This window comes from Psittacula echo, assembly GCF_963264785.1.
Source record: "Psittacula echo genome assembly, chromosome: 2".
In the NCBI taxonomy this organism is placed as follows: Eukaryota; Metazoa; Chordata; class Aves; order Psittaciformes; family Psittacidae; genus Psittacula; species Psittacula echo.
Window position 1 is genome coordinate 109,782,185 of NC_137737.1, and position 20,324 is coordinate 109,802,508.

General features: G+C 43.8%; 1 protein-coding gene across 1 annotated transcript in view; it reads right to left on the reverse strand.

Moving 5' to 3' along the window:
• EMILIN2 (elastin microfibril interfacer 2) overlaps positions 1-13,995 on the reverse strand; it is a gene marked incomplete at both ends in the record, with an annotated part of 37,222 nt that extends 23,227 nt beyond the window's left edge. Inside the window, 2 exons of the mRNA XM_080610247.1 lie at positions 13,580-13,702; positions 13,871-13,995. Coding sequence (XP_080466373.1) covers positions 13,580-13,702; positions 13,871-13,995 — 248 coding nt within the window. The remainder of the gene's footprint in view (positions 1-13,579; positions 13,703-13,870) is intronic.
• Between the last annotated feature and the right edge of the window lie 6,329 nt (positions 13,996-20,324).

The window sequence follows — 20,324 nt, forward strand, 5'->3', positions numbered from 1 at the left end:
CCCAGGAACTTCCTTTTCCTTCTCCCTTAGCTAAAGTATTGAACCGTATCTTTATTACCATATAGGTAATTTGGGTTTGATTCCTTTCCTTCCAACTAGCTGCCAGAGTCAGAGGACTGAAAGTATTAGCGAGATGCTTTAGAGTTTTGAAGTGGTTTTGAGAGTCATTACAAGCTCTCTCACAACACCACATTACTGAAATGCAAACTTTGAACTTCCAGATAAATTTTCACATGCCGGAAATGGTCGTACATACTTTCCTCTGATTTCCATAAAATACTTAACTTTGTGTGTGTTCCTCTCTATGCTTTCAGGGCCAAACTCCTTTCTGAAAATTGCAGTATTTCGATTATCTTCAAACACCATTATGCTTCTCTACGTTTTCATAACAAGATTTTAAGAATATAGCTGAAACATTTTATAAAAGAAGCAAGAAATACTTTTATGCAAATTGTGCACATCTATACTCAAATTACAGCACGAGGTTTTTCCTTGTACTGTTTCTGCCATTCTTTTTATACCTTCTCTATAGTCATGTTCATCAATGTAGACACCTTCAGATGATCTAACCAAATGCGAAAGAAGAATTATCAACAAATTAAAAGAAATCAAGCTTAGTATTTTCCATATGGGCAAATTTTAAAACTTTTCAAAACTCCCATCTTAAAAAATAAGCAAGCTTGACATTCTCACTCTTTATTTCATAATTTCATGATCCTAAAAAGCATAAAATAGAATCATAGAATAGTTAGGGTTGGAAAGGACCTTAAGATCATGTAGTTCCAAACCCCCTGCCACGGGCAGGGACACCTCGCACAAAATGTTTTAATATGATTTAATAAAAAAATTATTTGAAATGCAGAAGAATTCTCCCGTTCTAAGTTACAAAGTATGAACAGAGTGTACCTACAACTTTAAAAATGTTGCAGCAGTCTATTCCTTACAAATTCTTTCAAGTCTGAGAGCTCAAGCAAATACATGAATTGGATCTGTTTTGATTTCAGCTACGGCACATCAAATACAGACCAACCTGCATCCTAAACCACATTTCTCCTGGAGAAAAATTAAGCTAGAATCAAAATGCTTCAAAATCTGGATGTAGAACAGCTTTCACATTTTACATCTTGAGCTGTGGTCACAGGACAGCTATGCTCATGGATGGCTCATAAATTAAACTGGGATTTACTTACCAAGAACTACTGCTCCTCTCTGCTGCCAGTCCAGCTGAATGGATCACGCAGCTAGTCCCATTAACTTCAGCAAAGCTAATCATGTAAGGTTGGGCACGGGGAACTTATCCTAACACTTTTCTAATTTGAATTCGGTCACATAAGTTTGTTAAATGCCACAGCTTCACAGCTACAGCTTCTGTGCTGATGATATGCTTCACACACAGCTGTGGATGTTGCTCATGCAAGAAATGGTGTCACTGTGCCAGCAAGACCCAGATGCACTCATAAATGGCAGTCACCAGCATGCATCCAGCTTCTCAATCATACAAGTTTTTTAAAGCCAGAACTTCTCTCACTCAGTGGATTTCCGTGGAGAAGCTGGAGACCTCCAGGATCTTGCCAGGATGTAACAGTCTATCAGCAGTGAACGCAGTTATATTCTTGGTTACAGTTCTAACAAAACAAACCAGAAAGTTCTGCTAGGGACCGCATCCTGAGAATAATTTGTCATTCTACATGTTTTAATGACATAGGAGTGGTAGCTACTAGAATATACAAACCAGACATGTCTTTATACACATTTGCAGTATTCTGGATCCAACTGCTCACTCAGTCACAGCAAACATGTTACATACAAGTACAAACACACAAAACATAACATGCCCAAGTTTCACATCTTCTTACCTTGTAGGTGTGAAACTTTACACTGTTTCCTAATGAGGCAATTTGGACAAAAGGGTTCACAAATACTACAAATGAAATCATTCTTTTAGAATGCATGAATAAAGGGTGATTTTAACAGTCTGATCTTTCCTTGCACCAGACAAAATAAGAACAGCTGGGTTTTAGGAATCTTTCCACAACAGGCCTACAACTCCCAACACCTACTACCTTCACCACAAATTCAACAAGCCAATCAAATGAGAAAACACATTCAGAACACTATGCATATCTCCACTTTTAATATCCAAGTATTTCATAGCTCAAATAAAGCTGTATAGTGTGGAAATAGTATTCAAATATTTCTCCTTTTTGAAAGAAAAGTATTTTCTTAGGAAAATGCTTAATTAAAAATACATGTTTGATGAAAATGCTAGACATTTTGACTAGGCAATGAGCTATAAATTTCTTGTGCTAAACCACAGAAGGAAGCAGTTAGCACTGATATTTGGAATGTCACCTAATAGCGATAAAACAAATCAGAAACATTTGGACAAAATTGGTGGGAAAACATATGGCTCAGTTCTGTAACTAGATATTAACATTCAACCTTTTGGGAAATGCAAGCAGATAAGTGCCACCACATCCTCACTGTGAGCAACGGACTGCAGAATCAGCATATGTTTCTACATAAGCAGTGTATAAAATGTTTATTCTGAGCACAAAACTTCAAAGTTGGTCCAAAATTCTGTAGTCACTGGAACAGGTTCATAACTTCAGCAGCCTGCAAATCACAGGCTTATTGAATAGAAGATAACAGATCGTCACTATTTATTGCTCTAACCATTCTGGATCTATTCTTTGTAAATTATATAGTCTGTTCTTGCATGTCTCAGACATCCAAATCTTCAGTATATTGCAATGGGAGTGCTGAAGTAGCACACAGACACCCCACAAAATACTACCTAGGAGATGTAATTAAATGCAGTCATATTTTGACCAAGCACTTTTTATTCTGTAGGCTGCAAAGGCTCGCACTGAAAAGATACCTGTTGGCCATTTATATTACACAGTTACTAAATTAGAACCAGTTGATCCCAAGTTTTCTGTTTCCCAAGAGTACAGGCCTAATTCCAACCTCTATAAATGACAGCAGAAATCCTAGTTCTACTGAAATCGGGGAGACTTTTAGTGATTGTTTCTAGCAATGAGTTTCAGGACACCTCAATTTCAGGTGCCTACTGTGTAGGCATAGACAGGCACTAGTTGTCTGTATTTCCATTATGGCCAACAGAAATATAGTCAATACAACCAGTAGAGTCAAAACAGGGCCACATCTCGTCCTAAAGTCATTATATCTATCCAGTTACCTGAAAAGCATGCAGGACATCACTGTGACAGCTGAGAGCGGCCTCACAGTCACAGGCCATGGTTGTCGTGGGGGATTTTAACTTCCCTGATGTTTGCTGGAAGGACTACTCAGCAACCCAGCCACAGTCCAGGAGGTTCCTCCAGTGTATGGATGATAACTTCCTCATCCAAATGGTGGATGAGCCAACCAGGAGAGGAGCGCTGCTGGATCTCATCCTCACTAACAAGAAGGGGCTGGTCGAAGCAGTAAAGGTTGAGGGCTGCCTTGGTTGCAGCGACCACGAGATGGTGGAATTCAGGATCTTGTGTGGTAGGACCAGTAGAATAGCAAGTAGAATTGCAACCCTGGACTTTAGCAGGGCAAACTTTGGCCTTTTCAAGCAATTGCTAGAGGAAATCCCATGGGCAAGGCTGCTTGAAGGTAAAGGGGCCCAAGATAGTTGGTTGGCATTCAAGAATTGCTTATTCCGAGCTCAAGATCAGTGCATCCCGACACGTAGGAGGTCAAGGAAGGGGACCAGGAGACCTGCATGGCTAAATAAGGAACTGCTGGGTATGCTCAAGTGGAAGAGGAGAGTTTACAGGTCATGGAAGGAGGGGCTGGCCACTTGGGAGAAATATAAGGCTGCTGCTAGAGGATGTAGGAAGGCAGCTAGGATGGCTAAGGCCTCCTTAGAATTAAATCTGGCAAGAGGGGTCAAGGACAGCAGAAAGAGCTTTTTCAAATACATGGCAGATAAAACTAACACCAGAGGCAAGGTAGGCCCACTGGTGAATGGGATGGGTGCCCTGGTGACAGAAGATACAGAGATGGCAGAGTTATTGAATGCCTTCTTTGTCTCTGTCTACTCTGCCGGAGGCAGTCCTGAAGAGCCCTGTACCCCTGTGACAGAAGATGAAGTCAGGTCACTGGAGCAGTTTGCCTTAGTCGATGAGGAATGGGTTAGAGACCAGTTGAGCAATCTGGACATCCATAAATCCATGGGTCCAGATGGGATGCACCCACGGGTGCTGAGGGAACTGGCGGAAGTCATTGCTAGACCACTCTCCATCATCTTTACCAAGTCTTGGGAAACAGGAGAGGTGCCTGAGGACTGGAGGAAAGCAAATGTCACTCCAGTCTTCAAAAAGGGCAAGAAGGAGGACCCGGGTAACTATAGACCGGTCAGCCTCACCTCCATCCCTGGGAAAGTGATGGAACACCTTATCCTTGATGCCATCTTAAGGCATGTCAAGGATAAGAGGGTTATGAGGGGCACTCAACATGGCTTTACCAAGGGGAAGTCATGCTTGACCAACCTCATAGCCTTTTATGAGGAAATAACATTGTGGATGGATGATGGCAGAGCGGTGGACGTGGTCTACCTTGACTTCAGCAAAGCATTTGACACAGTCTTCCACAGCATCCTCATAGCTAAATTGAGGAAGTGTGGCCTGGATGATCAGGTGGTGAGGTGGACTGCAAACTGGCTGAAGGAGAGAAGCCAGAGAGCTGTAGTCTATGGGGCGGAGTCTAGTTGGAGGCCTGTATCTAGTGGAGTGCCTCAAGGGTCAGTATTGGGACCAGTATTATTTAATATATTCATCAATGATTTAGATGAGGGAATTGAGTGTACTGTCAGCAAGTTCGCTGATGACACTAAGCTGGGAGGAGTGGCTGACACGCCAGAAGGCTGTGCTGCCATCCAGCGAGACCTGGACAGGCTGGAGAGTTGGGCAGGGAGAAACTTGATGAAATATAACAAGGGAAAGTGTAGAGTCCTGCATCTGGGCAGGAACAACCCCAGGTTCCAGTATAGGTTGGGGAACGACCTGTTAGAGAGTAGTGTAGGGGAGAGGGACCTGGGGGTCCTAGTGGATGGCAGGATGACCATGAGTCAACACTGTGCCCTTGTGGCCAAGAAGGCCAATGGCATCCTGGGGTGTATTAGAAAGGGGGTGGTCAGTAGGTCGAGAGAGGTCCTCCTTCCCCTCTACTCTGCCCTGGTGAGACTGCATCTGGAATATTGTGTCCAGTTCTGGGCCCCTCAGTTCAAGAAGGACAGGGACCTGCTGGAGAGAGCCCAGCGCAGGGCAACTAAGATGATTAAGGGAGTGGAGCATCTCCCTTATGAGGAAAGGCTGAGGGAGCTGGGTCTCTATAGTTTGGAGAAGAGGAGACTGCGGGGGGACCTTATTAGTGTATATAAATATATAAAGGGGGAGTGTCACGAGGATGGAGCCAGGCTCTTCTCAGTGGCAAACAATGATAGGACAAGGGGTAATGGGTACAAACTGGAACACAAGAGGTTCCACTTAAACTTGAGAAGAAACTTCTTCTCAGTGAGGGTGACGGAACACTGGAACAGGCTGCCCAGGGGGGTTGTGGAGTCCCCTTCTCTGGAGACATTCAAAACCCGCCTGGACACATTCCTATGTAACCTTATCTAGGTGTTCCTGCTCTGGCAGGGGGATTGGACTAGATGATCTTTTGAGGTCCCTTCCAATCTCTAGCATACTGTGATACTGTGATACTGTGTTGTGTTTCAGAAGTCTAGGTGTTCAGTGAAAGCAAATGGTGGAATCAGTAATAAATCCCAATTATACACTGCAGCAAAAAATCTATCTAAAAAGAGTCCTACTGAATCCCAAAATAGTTTTTGATTTTGATCTGACATTAGAGACACTAAGCTGCTTCCTACAGATAGACTTAAGAAACTCTCACCTTTCCACTTCTAATCTTCCTTTAGCTGGCATTTTTGCTTTCCAAAATTTGCATAAAGAATGTCAGTACACGTGTTTGCAGGCGTTGGGGTCTAGGAAATATTTTTTCTTCCAAAAAATGCCACTGACTTTACCCGCTAGCCCTATATCTGGCCCAGCCACAGCCATCTCAACTGAAGTTCCCAAAAGGCCATGGTCAGGTCTTTATATAACATAATAATCAGGCTCTAATACACATTACCAAAACCAAGCACAGTGTTTTAGTATTGTTTGCACTGGGAAAAACACAATTCTGAGGCACCCCTGTGGCACACATAAAGGTATGATGACCTTCATTAGCACATACTACCAAGAAAGCTCAGCTTTTCTGGGCTCTCATAGGCACATAAGTGTGCTTTTAGTAAAGTTTGCACTAATGTATAGTATGGCCAACATTTGCACCAGATATATTCTGAGCTAAATCCTGCTACTGGCTGAGAGCACTAACAGGGACTGAAGGAAAGCAAGAGAAGAAGACAAAACACTATGCATCTGCAGGAACACAACTGCCTGTTGTGTACACAACCAAGAAATCACCCATCTAGGTCAGGGCAAAGAGTGCTTTAATATCAGACTATCAGCACTGTAATTCTACTAAATGTGTCATAACTTAGGAATGAGCATTAGACACTTTTTCCAGTGTTTATTGTTTATTCTGTGCCTGCACACCACCTGGGAAGCACAATGGGAGCAGATATTGTCTACTGTACAGAAGAAATTATTAGGGGGCAGAGAACACCTGGCACAGGTGATTGTATTCCTGCCTCCTGCTACATCCCCAGCATATAACTCTCAGGACCGCAGGAAAAAAGTTGCTTTCCTCTACCCCCGAAGAACACTGTCCCCTCATCTATCGGTGCCAGGGAAGGAGCAGAGAATCATAGTGCCCAAAGTAGCTCAGTACAGCTTGGTCTCTCTTTGATGATGAACTGAGGGAATCTGGCTGAATTTTACTGCAGAGTTTGTTATTTTTTGTTTTGTGTTGGGGTTTGGTTTTGGGGTTTTTTTTGTTAGTTTGCTTTGGTTTGGTTGGTTTTGGTTTTGGGTTGGTTTGGGTTTGTTTTTTTTTCAGTAAGAGGGGCAGAAGATTACAGGAACTCGGAGAAGACAAAAACGTTCAACTCAGAATTCTCAGACAACACCACAGGGTTTCACTTATAGCTCCATTCAAAATCTCCAGAAGTTACATTGTTCACTATTTATACAGTGCATTTTGATGCCACTCATCTCAGACAGAATACTTCCATCAAAAAAAATGGAATTCAAAACACAATTTTCTCTCTTGGGAGAGAAGTGTTTCTCCCTGCAAAGAAGAAACTCGGAAACATGCCCCATGTCTCATACTAGTTATTTCTAGTTGTTGTATATACACACACACTTACACACCTATCTTACATCCATCTCTCTCTGCCTCCCTCTCTCTCAGCTGCCAAGGATTTTATTTTTTAAAAGCTGACAGCTGAAGTCCAGTAGGAAATGCCAAAAAAATTATCTTTCAGGTTTAAAATTTTAATACTCCTAGTGTTAAGGAATTACCACTCCTGAACACTAGCTAAGCATCTTCTTATGAGGAGAGAAACCAAGACGTGGGATGCACTTACGTAACTTGGAGCCATAACCAGCCTGTGGCAAGGCTTAAAGCACAGCTTCATCATTGGGATTTACAATCTTAAATTATCATTGATGGTTATCACACAAGATAAGCCTATGACAGTCATCCACATGTGGACAGACCAACAGTAACCGGATAAAACTCCACTAAATAAAACGGGATAGAAGAACCTTGAAAACAGAGTCCATTCAATAGGATTTCAGAATAATTTTGTAGAGTAGCACCATGATGTAGTCTAACACTGATGGAACAGCAGCAACTCTGCAACATGTTACACATAGCAATACCTTCACCTGCCTCTTCTAGCAGCATGAACCAAGTTTCTCACCTTACAGCAGTGGAAAGGTCAAGCGCAGATGCAGCTCCCAATAAAGCTGCCTAAAAAAAGGAGCTCCAGTAGCATCTCTTCTGGTTCTCTGCCCATTAAATAAGTTTATTTCTAGGATCATTCCAAGAAAGAGCTACTGCTGACATATTATTTGAAAACATACAGAGATAAAATAGGTAACCAATACTTTCCTGATTGCAAGAGCTAACCAGTAGGATTGCTGGCACCCCAGCTTTCAGAATAAATTGCAGCACTGTTTTGAGAGCTGACACTTTTTAAGACACCAGGTCAAAAGTGAACCAGAAAGGAGAGAAAAGGTGAGATGTGAATGCAAAGAAGAAGTCAGACAGGAGCAATAATCTGCAATGTGTAAATCTGGCACTGCCCGCTTTCTAAGGGTGCAAAATGTTCCTTGACTATTTAGGTGATTTATGACAAAATAGGCTTTAAACAGGTCAGCAGCTCCCTAAAAATAACAACTTGTTTTGGCAACATTTTCATGCTGAGTTTCTCAAACCAGAAAAGCTTAAAAACTCTCATTATTTGTGTTACTGTGGTCTGAGGAGCAGTTTGTGATTTTTCTATTTTTTTAATTACTGCCACAAACTCAAGCGATGTGTGCAATGAAACATCCCTGTCTGCTTCACAGAGGAGAAAGACTCTGGAGGCAGAGATGCACAATTTGAAGCTCAGGGAGACAGCCAGGAAAGTTAACCACGCCCAGCAGGCGCTCCAATCTTTTCAAACAAGCACTCCAGGAAACTGAAGTACGTTCTGAAGGTTTTCAAGTTCCCTTACTGTTTTCAATGCACAACCCCTTAGGCTAGCCTCCCTATGCAGTCAGCTAGCTGGAGCCTGTACAAAGAAATTCTGCTTCATACAAAATACACTAAGGGAATAAAAAAGATCCTGAAGATCTTTCTAGATATTTGGAGGGGAAACATTAAAACAGCCCTCACTCTCCCTTCATGTTTTTGTGCGTCCTGAAGTTTTTCTTACGAGACATGCACAGCTAGAAGCCAGTGGCAAGCACAGGCTCCGGTCTGTGCTAACTTGAATATCTCAGGTTTGACCCTACCTAGTGCTGAGCACTCTGACATGTTTAATTTCTAGCAACTGAGTAGCCTCAGACAAAACTACCTTGGGAGTGTTGAAAGGTTGAAAACTACATGTGGATTTCCTATATGTTCCTAGACTGGGGCTGATGTACTCCACCCAGCTTGCTCTGGGGTTGCCAGAAAACGGTAAATCGATGCAGCCATTTAACTGGAAGTCTGATACGTTCTTTTGCGGTAATAAAATTTCCATTTTTACTCAATACTATTTTATTAATAAACATTGAATACTGCTTACTAAGAGTGGTGTGTTACTCATAAGTATAGCCGTCTATCCTTGTATTTATGATTGCAGAAAACTAGCTGTAAGAGCCTCTAAAGTTATTTCAGTCTTCTCCCTTAAATCTTCCCCTTGGCAGTGATTAAAACTGTGATTAGTTTGGCAATGGGCTTATTTACAGTCATTTGAAATTATTAAACGACAAGAAGTTGGAAATTATTGCTCAATGACAGATTTGGAGAGGCTTGCTAATTTAGCTGTTGATTCATTCATCATTTTCTTGACCATTTTCTAAGCACGCGCAACATAGTGAAATAATGGGTTTGCTTATTACATGTCGGTCATTAATGTTAAGATGAGAAGCTCACACTGTATCATGAAATCCACATCCCACAAGCTAAGGACAGGTGACCTGACTTGTTACACACTTGAGCACACAGATATCTTTACTCACATGAGCAGAATTAATGGGGGCTGGTACTTGACTTAGGGGATCTGACAAAACATCCTTTCTTCAAGTCCCTGAGCAACCTCATCTAACTTTGAAGCTGGCTCCATTGCTAGCTGGGGGCTACAGGGGGATTACATGACCTCCAGAGATTCCTCCCAGTCTAAATATTTTTCTATTTGATTTACTGCCTCATACAGGGAAGCCCCATTTGCAGTTCTGCAGCAAAGATGGAAACCCAGAAAATATCCCTCTGCTTCATCCACTTCAATGCACGTTAAACTTTACAATCAAAACCTTACTAGTGAAAGCGGCTTTGCCCAAAAATGCTGGGCCATAAACTGGAGCACCTACGGTACAGCCACGTGTCCCAACATACTCTACAGAATTAGAGGCAAAACAAGCAACTGGTATAACAACACCCTGCACTGAAGCATTGACCAGAGGATGTCCAAGAGAAGCCACAACCCTAAAGAGTGTGTAGAATCTAGCCAGAAGAGCGATACATTTTACTTTAACATCAGACAGCACTATTAGTTACAAATTGCTAATAATGCTAATTAAGTTAGTAAACCATCCATAAGACGACTAAGAAAGGAAATTCACAGCAAAAGAAGTGGGCAGGGATCACCTATTTATGAAGCAATCTTTCAAATTTCAAAACATACAGGTTCTTTTTAGTGGCAAAAACCCCAATATTTTTGTGTAAGTAACCTTCAGTCCAATAACTCACTAATAAAAGCTCCTCCCTCCTTTTCTACTCACAGCTTTAAGAAAAATAAATCAGGAGCCCCCCACACTTCAAAGGGAACATACTTCAAAGGGCCTTTCTGCTTTTTCTTTCTACTCCCTCTCTTCCTATCTCTTAAGCAGCCACACTTCAACTCACATTTATCCTTGACACCTTAATCAGCCAAAGCATTCACTAACTTTTCAGCAAGGAAATGCACAATCTAGCCCACATACTTATAAACCAGCTAAACAATGAAGTGTAATAATTTCCTGAATTTCAACTTAACATTTCAGGAAATATACCCTGTAGCCAAACTGAAATTACGGTTAACGCTCCTAGAAGTGCAGTCATTCCAACAGTGGAGCTTTATTTCAGACAAATGATATTTTAATGGCCCCTAAGGGTAGGTAAAAAGGGTTCATGCACGCATATGATTTTTAGGCTTGATCACCAGAGGTTTCTATTTCTAAAAACAATAAAATCAGTGCTGACTATAATCCATATCTGCAATATACACTCCCTTGTATGTGAAGAACATGTGGAAGTCAAGAGTACAACTCTATGTTTAAGGCAGCAAAATGCTCCCATATAAAATGCAGTGAGCTTTTTAATTTAAGTAATTTGTCATGCATAACCTAGACTGAACCTAAACATCAGAAGGGCTCTTTAAACTGAGTCTTCAAATATATCAGATCAACAATAAATCCACTGACTGATAAAAAAAAGCCCTAGTAGTACTTAAGTACTAATAAAACCAATACATCTCTGATACAGTTAACAAGCTCTTTGTTTGATTTGGATCTCACTGTCTCCACTGTGTGCAGCAGAATGAGCTCTTAGATGAACCATGGGTATCAAAAGAAGACTACACAGGGACAGCAGTTTATTCTGATGAATATCTACTCTTTAGTTCATTTTTAACTTGTCTATGTAAGTGCATAAAGGAAAAAGAGAATAATTTCAGAGTCCTCACACTTACTTCTTTGTTGCCTTTGTATCTCTTTCCTGTCCTATTTTTGTCAACATTAGCTAATAAGTACATATAAGCACATTTTGTTACTCAGATCACTATTCCTACTGAATTAAATACTTTTCACAGGACCAAAGCTGGGGGTCTGCAGGATTTGAACAGCGTATTTCAAATGCTTTGGATTAGCTCCTTTCCTGATCTGCTACTAAGAAAAGTTACATACCAGCAACAGATAGAAAAATACAAGTCACAGCCTATACACAGAGAGTTTTGAGCACAATAAAATGTAAAGATTTTAATACTCCAGCTGCTTTCAGTATTAATCAGCTGGTGCTGTGGTAGGTACTTACAATATTTTATGTGAAGAACAAGGAATGATTTTACAATTGCCATTACGGCTATGAAGAAAGAAGTAACAGCTATGTTCAAAGAAAGTCAAACTGAGGAAACAAAGCCTTATGATAAATATCTAATTCCATTCTCAAAAGAACAAAAAAACCCCATGAGATTGGCCACAGCAGGCGAGACCAAATGTCTGTTCAGCTCCATATTCTCCCTCTGACAGCGGCCAACTCCAGATGTTTAGAAACCAAGGACAGACAATGCCATTTCACAGAACCACAGAGTCATCTGGAAGGGATGGGACTTCTGGAGGTCATGCAGTCCAGCCCCCTGCTGAAGCTGGGCTTCCCCATCTGGGTCTTGTCAAAGATCTCACCCGCTCAAGCAGTTCTCGGATCAGGCATTTCCTGGGCTAGAAGCAATGCCTTTGCACTTTCTTCATTATCTACTAGCAGATAGTCCAAGAAAATCCTAATTTACTGCCTCTGAGATTCCTTATCTTAATGCTTGGTGATTTATGTGTTCAAAGAGCTCAGTTTCAACCACTCCTCACTCCTCCGTGAGACTCCGCACAACAGAGGGCACACCCCATTACACAGCCCGTAAGCTCAGTCAGAAGTCCAAAATGGCCAGCTCAACACTCCAAAGAGAAACAAGGGAAATTACACAAGACCGTGTTACTCAGCTGTCTGCTGCCTTTGTTATTTCCCTCAAATTCCAGTGTTTATATATTTCAATAGAGAAAAAGTTGCGTTTTTAACAAAAATAACAACCCAAACAAACAGAAAGCAGCGCACTTGAATGCCAGGTGCCTGACACCTATTGTCACAGGCCCCAGTGTCACTGATGTCTGCAGTCTTGTTTCAGTAGCACCCAGGACCTAGTAGTATCAGTCTCATCCTCACCATTTCATGTCAAAACAAAAACTAGTTATTCTTTGTTGTAAAAGATTCCTCACCACCATCTCAGCCCAACTCTAGGCCTAATCCCACAAAAACCTACAGGTGTCCTTCCAATGAATTCTGAGGGAAGCGAAATGGTTTCGGATAGTGCTTATCACCTACAGCTTTCAAACAGAAGCATGTAAATATTACTGTTCTTCAAGTGGGAAAATGAGGAAAGGGGATTCGCCTGAGGTTAGTCTTAAGATACAGCAAGATACAGCCATTCCCTGACTCCTGCTGTACCTGCAGGGCTCACAGAGCACACTAAGTGGTCACTCTATGGACTCTCTCACACTCAACAGCATGAAGCTTAAAATCAAACCAGTAACTTTGTATAACCCCCTGTAAAAATCTCTGCGCTGGCTGCTCTCCTTGCTGGACAACTGACAGGGATACACAGATTGTAAATGTGCTGGCTCGCATCCCTGGCTCTCCCTCGCTGTTAAGCACCGATCCAGCAACACAGAGCAACTATAAAACCCGGTTTGAGCGCCGCCGTACCCTACCAAACCTGGAGCAGGGTGCATAGGTGTGCCCACAGCAGGTGCTGCCGCTCCCATCGCCTAGGGAAGGCGGCTTGCGCGCTTACCACCACCCTGCAAGCCCCACCATGGCGCGCAGCACAGTGCTGTGACAGCGTTGCTCCCCTTAGGCTGCGCTCAGCGCACTGCCTGTGCGGACCAACAACGCGCTCAATCTGGCTCTAATTAGCTCCGGCAGCCTTATGTTCACAATAAAACCCAGCGCTTTGTTTGGGGCGTGCTGGGATCAGGAGGTGGTACGTGCCCTCCCTCCTCGGTCGGGCGCTTTTTGGGGTGCCGGGAACAGTCCAAGCGCAGCGACAGCGGTCGCTTCCACGCCGGGGCTTGGCAGCGGATGGCCAAGCGCCTTCCCGCCCGAGGTCGCCTTCTCGGCTACTTACACCAGAGTGGGCTGGCAGGGGAACTGGTTCCAGGCACACTTGTACTGGGCCTGGACGTAGCTTTCCGTCCCGTCCAGCACCGAGCAGCTCACGTTCTTGTTCACTATGTAGGCGCACCAGTTCCTGGGGCGAAAAGACAACGGCCGTCAGGGTCGGGCGGCGGCGTGAGGGCAATCACACGCCGCCCCAGCCCGCCCGCCGCGGCACCCCGGCTGCCCCAGCCCGCCTCGGCTCGCCCCGCCGCCGGCAGAGGCTCCCGCAGCACCCCCCCCCGGGGCGGGCGGTACTCACTTGCTGCGGGAGCCCGGCCGGGTGTACCGCAGGTGCGGCGTGGCGTGGCTGAGCCCGGCGCCCAGGGCGAGGAGGAGCGGTAGCGCCCACCCCGAGGGCACCGCCGGCCCCGGGCACAGCTCCATGGGGCGATAGGCAGTGGCGGCGGGCGAGCGGGGTCGGTGGGTGCCTGTCCGCTGGCTGCCTCGGTCCGTCTGTCCCTCCAGCTGTCCGTCCCGCCCGCCCTCGCCCGCTCCCAGCTCCCTCACTGACGCAAATCCCCCCACCCCGTTTCCGCCCTCCACGGCGGCTCCGCACCCCCTCCGGCCGAGGCACCGCTGCCCTCCACCCCGAGCCACCCGGCCCAAGCCCCGGCCCCGCTGTAGTCCCCCGGCCGAGGAGGAGCGACGCTGCGCGCAGGCGGAGGGACAGCCGCCGGCACCACATGGCGTCTGACCGCCATGAGAGTGGTACCCGGGGGCAGACCCCGCTCCCCGCCCGCTGACCGAGCTGGCCGGCAACTGCCCCCGAGCCTGGTTTTCCCGCTGGCAAGCTGAGAACGGGACAGGCAGGGTGCTGTGCCCTTCCCCCGGGGTCCTGGGCACAGGGCAGCCCACAAACCGTGGGCAAATGGGGCACAGGGTTCACCTTCAAGTGATGTTGGACTCTTAGTGCATGTGAGGAGGTTTAGGTGAGCTTGCCACCATACATTGACATGGTCAGCATTCCCTTGTCTGGTCCCATGGCACATCCCAACCGTTCAGACTTGGAGAGCTGCTGATGGCCATCTCTGCAAGCCTTGTGCTGTAAGCCATTATTCCTACAGAGAGCGTTCACTGGGCAGAGAGAGCAATGGGCATTCAGATTCATTTGGGTGTTCAAATCTAACTTGAGCACCTTAATTGAGTGACCTGCCCATGTGAGCCTGTCTGCAGTCAGTCCCACCACGGTCTGGATCACAGGAAAGCCCCTCCACCCTCCTCAGCTCCAGCTCTTTTGAAGATGGTGATTTGGAGTCAGGCAAAGAGGAATGGCTTTAAATTGACAGAGGGTAGGTTTAGATTAGATATTAGGAAAAAAATCCTCACTGTGAGGACCTTGAGGCACTGGCACAGGTTGCCCAGAGAAGCTGTGGCTGCCCCATTCCTGGCAGTGTTCAAGGCCAAGTTGGATGGTTCTTTGAGCAGCCTGGTCTAGCGGAAGATGTCCCTGCCTGTGGCAGGGGGGTTGAAACTGGATAATCCTTAAGGTCCCTTCCAACCCAAACCATTCTGTCAGCAGCACCCTGCCTTAGCTGAACCTGAACCTCTCCGCTGCCCTGACCTGATGAACAGGCAGGTTTCATTGCCGGGCTTACAGCTGGTCTCGCCCAGTGGCCTCGCTCACCTCCAGGTCTGACAGGGAATCAAAGTTTAAATGGTGGTGTCAAAATCATGCTTTTGGACTACTTTATAGTAATTGTTTCACTGGAAACATACACTAAAGCTTTCTGCCCCCAAGAGACATGTGTCCCATTACATATGTGTAGAAACACTTCGCTGGGGATAAGTAGCGATGGGAAAATATGAGTTTGTTACTTCAATCTGCCCAGTTTCAGCTGGAAAAATGGCACCTTCCTAACTCTCTGAAGCTGCTTTGGAGAGGTTAGCACCTCGCTGTCTAGGAAATTATGCTTCAGGCAAAGGTTAAACAATTTGCTGTGCCACTGTTTACATCTGCAAGAGCGTGTCAGCCAGGCGTCATTAGTAGTGCCAGCAGAAATGATTTGGAGTTTATCCAGCCTGAAGAAAGCAAGTCTAATCCCTAAAAAACAACAAAGAAGGCTCGCTCTTCCTTTTTCTCGTCCTCATCCAGTCAAGGAACTCATGAAGTTGGTCTTTTTCCAAAAGTGATGAGCTATATGCAAGAGCTGTATGTTGTCCCACAAAGGGAAAGTCATTAATGAAAGACTGAAGTCATGCCCGGCTTGAGAATGACTGCATAGTACAAAAATTAATAGGCAGATTTAAACAAAATGAGCATGAAGCAACTCTGTTTCCATACGCAAAACATTGACCTTATATTGTGATGAAGGGAAATAAAGCAGATGTTACCTGATTTGCCATGAGGGCACCCTTCTCACCTGTGAGTCATAGACTCAATGTTCACACATAACATGGGGTTCTATTTGAAGGAGAGTGTTTACAGCCTTTGCTTGCCCCATGGATATGGCCGATAATGAGTCACGAGTTGCCTGGAACTTCAGGACTCTGTGCACGTTTGTTCACTCAAGAGCTGTGTGAGAAAGTCTCTCTCGTGATTTCTGACATACAGGAGTTGTGCCTTTACCGTCTGGATCAACTCCTTTGTAAATATTATGAAAAAGGATTTTGGAAGTATTCGCTGCCATTTCTTTAAAAGGGTGTGTGAGACACCTTCCACTGCAAAGCACAGCGTATTGTTGAGTTTGTTTAAATTAGAATAAACCATACCCATGAAAAACAAAGTCCTCCAGGGCCATTTGCTTCTCCTTGCTGAAACCAGAGCTCTGTGGGAACTGTGAGAATGCAAGCACTGCTGGAGGGAGTGAAGTTTTATGTGTGGCTGTGTAGTGGCTCAGTAAGGAGTAACAGCAGAGGATGAGTTGTGCTGAGAAGTATTGAGCTGAATAGAAATGAATTAATTTGGGCAGATGCATAGGGCTGATCTCAGCTCCTCTGATATTCACACTGGGCTTATGATATCAGCTGATTCAACAACAACCAGTACAGAACCAGGGCTATGCTGCGAGAATCTTCAGCTCAGGTGCACACAATGTACGGTCCAAGCTCTGCTCATGGCTGCATTTTTTCTATGGGTGTAACGGGTTTTATTTCAGAGTGTAAGTATGAAGGTAATCATGCTCTCAAGGAGACAGCGATGCTCACACTTGCCTTTTCTGTGCTATATCCTCTCATTTCTAAAATTCACAGAAATCCCAGGACAGATGATGCTTACAGTGCATGGAAAGCATCTCTCCACCCCTCCCTCCAAATGGAGCATGTAGTCTCCACTGAGGAGGGCTTCAATGACTGGTGAGGTCAGTACACACATCCTTGGGAGACAGAGATCACAGATGTGAGTCCATAAATCCTTTTAAAATGTTTTAAAGTTTTGTTTCTTTACTAAGCAGTCTGGCTGTATTTTCAGCACCAAGATCAACTGCACTTTCATACTTCATTACAAGGATAATGATAGGGAAACAACTAGGGCTACGTGCAAGGTTCAGCCAGAGAAAGGTGCACAGAACAGGCAGGCAGAATAAATAGAAATACTATTATCAGAGTATTTACTGCAGAACTGCAAAAGAGAAATGTGTCTTTAATGGTGTGGTGCCTGGAGAGGAAATGGTGTTCTCCCTGCGGTTTACCCCTCTTATGTAGCAGCTCAGATTTCAGCAGTAAATTGCTTTTTGAATTCTGGGTTCTTTTCCTCCAAGGTCACCTCCTCAAAAAAATGCCAAAATAACCTGAGGTGAGTGGATTTAGAAAGGTGTTTGTACTCTCTTGACACTTCTCTGTAATAAAAAATGCCCTCTTGTCCAGAAATATTGTCTATGGCACAGAAGATCTTTCAGGTGCTTCTAACCCTGACATCACATGTGAGAAGCCAGCCTACAGCCAGTGCATAGTCTGGCTTACATTTGGCACTGTATTAACTCTGTCCGTGGGTCAAAGCAGGTCACAGTTTCCCTCTGGAAAGATGAAACTGGTAACAAAGAAAAGTTTGAAAGGAAGCTGTAGGAAACTCCAAGCTAACAGAGGAAGGCTTGAACTGAGGTGTATGACGCATACTGGTTTGGATATCCCAGGAAAAGCACTCCGTGGGGAAAGAGGAGTTCAACCTCCTCTGTTACTGTTTTTCAGAGACATGATACAGCTCTGTCCCACTTATGTATATGTCACTACCTAGGAATCTTTGCATTAATGTTAGCATTTCTAATTCAAACCTAGGACTGGCGTCCTCCAACTTCTCCCCTCCAAATCAGATCATGAGCTTTTTTTTGCAGTATCTTTTCAAAAACAATTCCCCACTGCAAAAGCCAGGTTTTGATTTTGATTTTTTATTTTATGTGTAATCACCTCACTGAAGGCAGCCAGACACATATTTAGCTGTGAACGTTTAATGAAAATTAATGTCCAAATTATAAGCAAATAACAAGTTAATAAAATTACTATTTATAAACAGTTAAAGAAAAAATAAAAGTCCTTTTGAGGAGTGAGTGAGTAAATAAGCAAAGGAGAGAAAGGGGAGCAGAAGATTTTGGTTTTCTTTTTACTGGAAAGCCACTTTGGAGGGCCATAATTATAAAGATTCTGTTAATTCCACAAAAGAGATCCACACTAGCAGTTATGGAGTATGCAGAGTCCATGTGTTTCTGACCGGTGCTCAGGCCACATATTCACCTAGCTGAAGTACCATATTTGCCTATCTAGGCACTTACGGTGTGGTGTCATAAGAGCTCTGTGAAACAGGCTCAGGGATCTTTCAGTGCATGGGTGAGCAACCTGGCAACTCCAGCCTTTCCTTATTTCCTTTCTTTTGAAGGAAAATGTTTGTGCTAAGTTTACTTACTTAAACAGAAAAACAAATCATTGTATTACAAACAGCCCAAACATTGCTCAGTTGTGGCACGCATGAAGTGTTTGTATTGAAACTGATGCTCTTTATTGTCATAGCTATGGTTTTGGCTAGAGAACAAAATAAACAAAGGCTAGTCCCTGGGAACACTTATCTGAGTGCACTCTTACAATCTGCTCAAGGCTTCAAGGCAGGACAGCGGAGATCAATGTACATTATTCCCCACCAGAAGGAATGATCTTCCTGAGTGTTGGAGCGTCATAAACCTTAAGTGTGCCACACTTGTGGAATATCCTATCTACTTTGTACTGAATGGTCATGACAATAAAGGAATAGTGATTAAGGTCTACACTGCTTCCACAGGAAAGATGAACACTCTGACATGTTGCTGACTATATAATGTGACAGGACTGGATGCCATACTGTTACACAGAGTTATCATGGACTTCAGAGCACAGCAAGTGTAGAGCCTGTGCAGAAAGAAGGTATCAGAGTTTAGGATGATAATCAGAACAAAACATTTTACTGCTCTGCAGAGTCTTTCGGTGAAGAGCCTGAGGCCGGCTGACACATGAGCAAAGGTGAAAGAAGTTGGAATACTGGAAAGAAGATCAGACAACACTGCATTTCCTGGCAGATGGGTTGAGGGTGGAAGGGTGGAGTAGGTATGGGGAAGAGTTTTTTTCTGTGTATGCTTGTCTTTGATTTGGTGGAATTGTCAAATGACTTCAACAGAGAAGACGCATAATGCTCTTTTGTTCTTCCCATAGCTAGTGCTGCTCTAACCTGCAGAGGCAGTAGTAGCACAAAGTTGGTTCAAAGCTGCATCTGCTACCTGTGCACAGACCCTTCAAAAAACCTGCAGGCAGTTGTTGAAACATACTTAAAAGACTGAGTCTGAAACGGTGTACATTGTTTACCTTTGCTGTAAAGAGTTTCTTTCATGCCTATTATGAAATTGAATTGTCATATTGGTTTTGATATCTCACCTCTGATGCAATAATTCAGGATTAAGAATAAACCTGAGGGCACTAATTATTGCATGGTCTTTCCCTTTAGAACACAGCAGCTTCCAGAGTTCTATGGTGTGTGCTGCCCTTCTTAATGTGCCTATTTCTGATTGAATGTGTCAGATTTCAGCTTCCAGATTTTTTAGAGATGAGCTGGAAAGGAGAGAAAGGGAGTGGCACATGACTTTACAGGGTTTGGGACAAAGTTGTCAACAGATTTTCAGTTACATTGCTCCTGATAGAAAATTACGTGGTTCCGGAGCTTATATTCTTTTTTCATCACTTTATCCAGCCTCTTGCTGAAGTTCTTGGTGCTTGAACTGAGCAAAAGAGTTACCTGAGTTTAACCACAACAGGTCCAGACATTATAATCTCAGTTTAGGCATAATAGATGATGGGTTATTTCAAAGAATTGATTAAAAATGCAGCAAGTCCACTTAAAAGAAGAAGCTCTTCCTGAAAACAGGAGGCGGAAATTGTCAGTGTTGATAAGACCTAATATTGTATTCGTAACATCGTTCTTGCTGCCTTGGAAAAAATAACTCCTGGCCTAATTATTTCCCAATCAAAAAATAAAAAAGAGACTTCTGGCTTTAAGGAAGCCTTCTGCTCATTTCTTCTGATTCTTACCTATTTTGCATTCAGAAGCCAGGTTAAATTTAACTTCTGCTCACCTTGCACACTCTAAAGAAGATTTAGGGTTCTTAAAGAAATTTCGTGTTTCAAAGTGAGCTGATCAAACACAAAATGGACAAGAATATTTTAAGTAAGACCTCATGAGGCGAAGAGCATGGCTGCAAATACCTCATGCCCCTCTGCAGTCACATCATGTTTTTAGAAGAGGATTTATATAGGCTGATTCATTT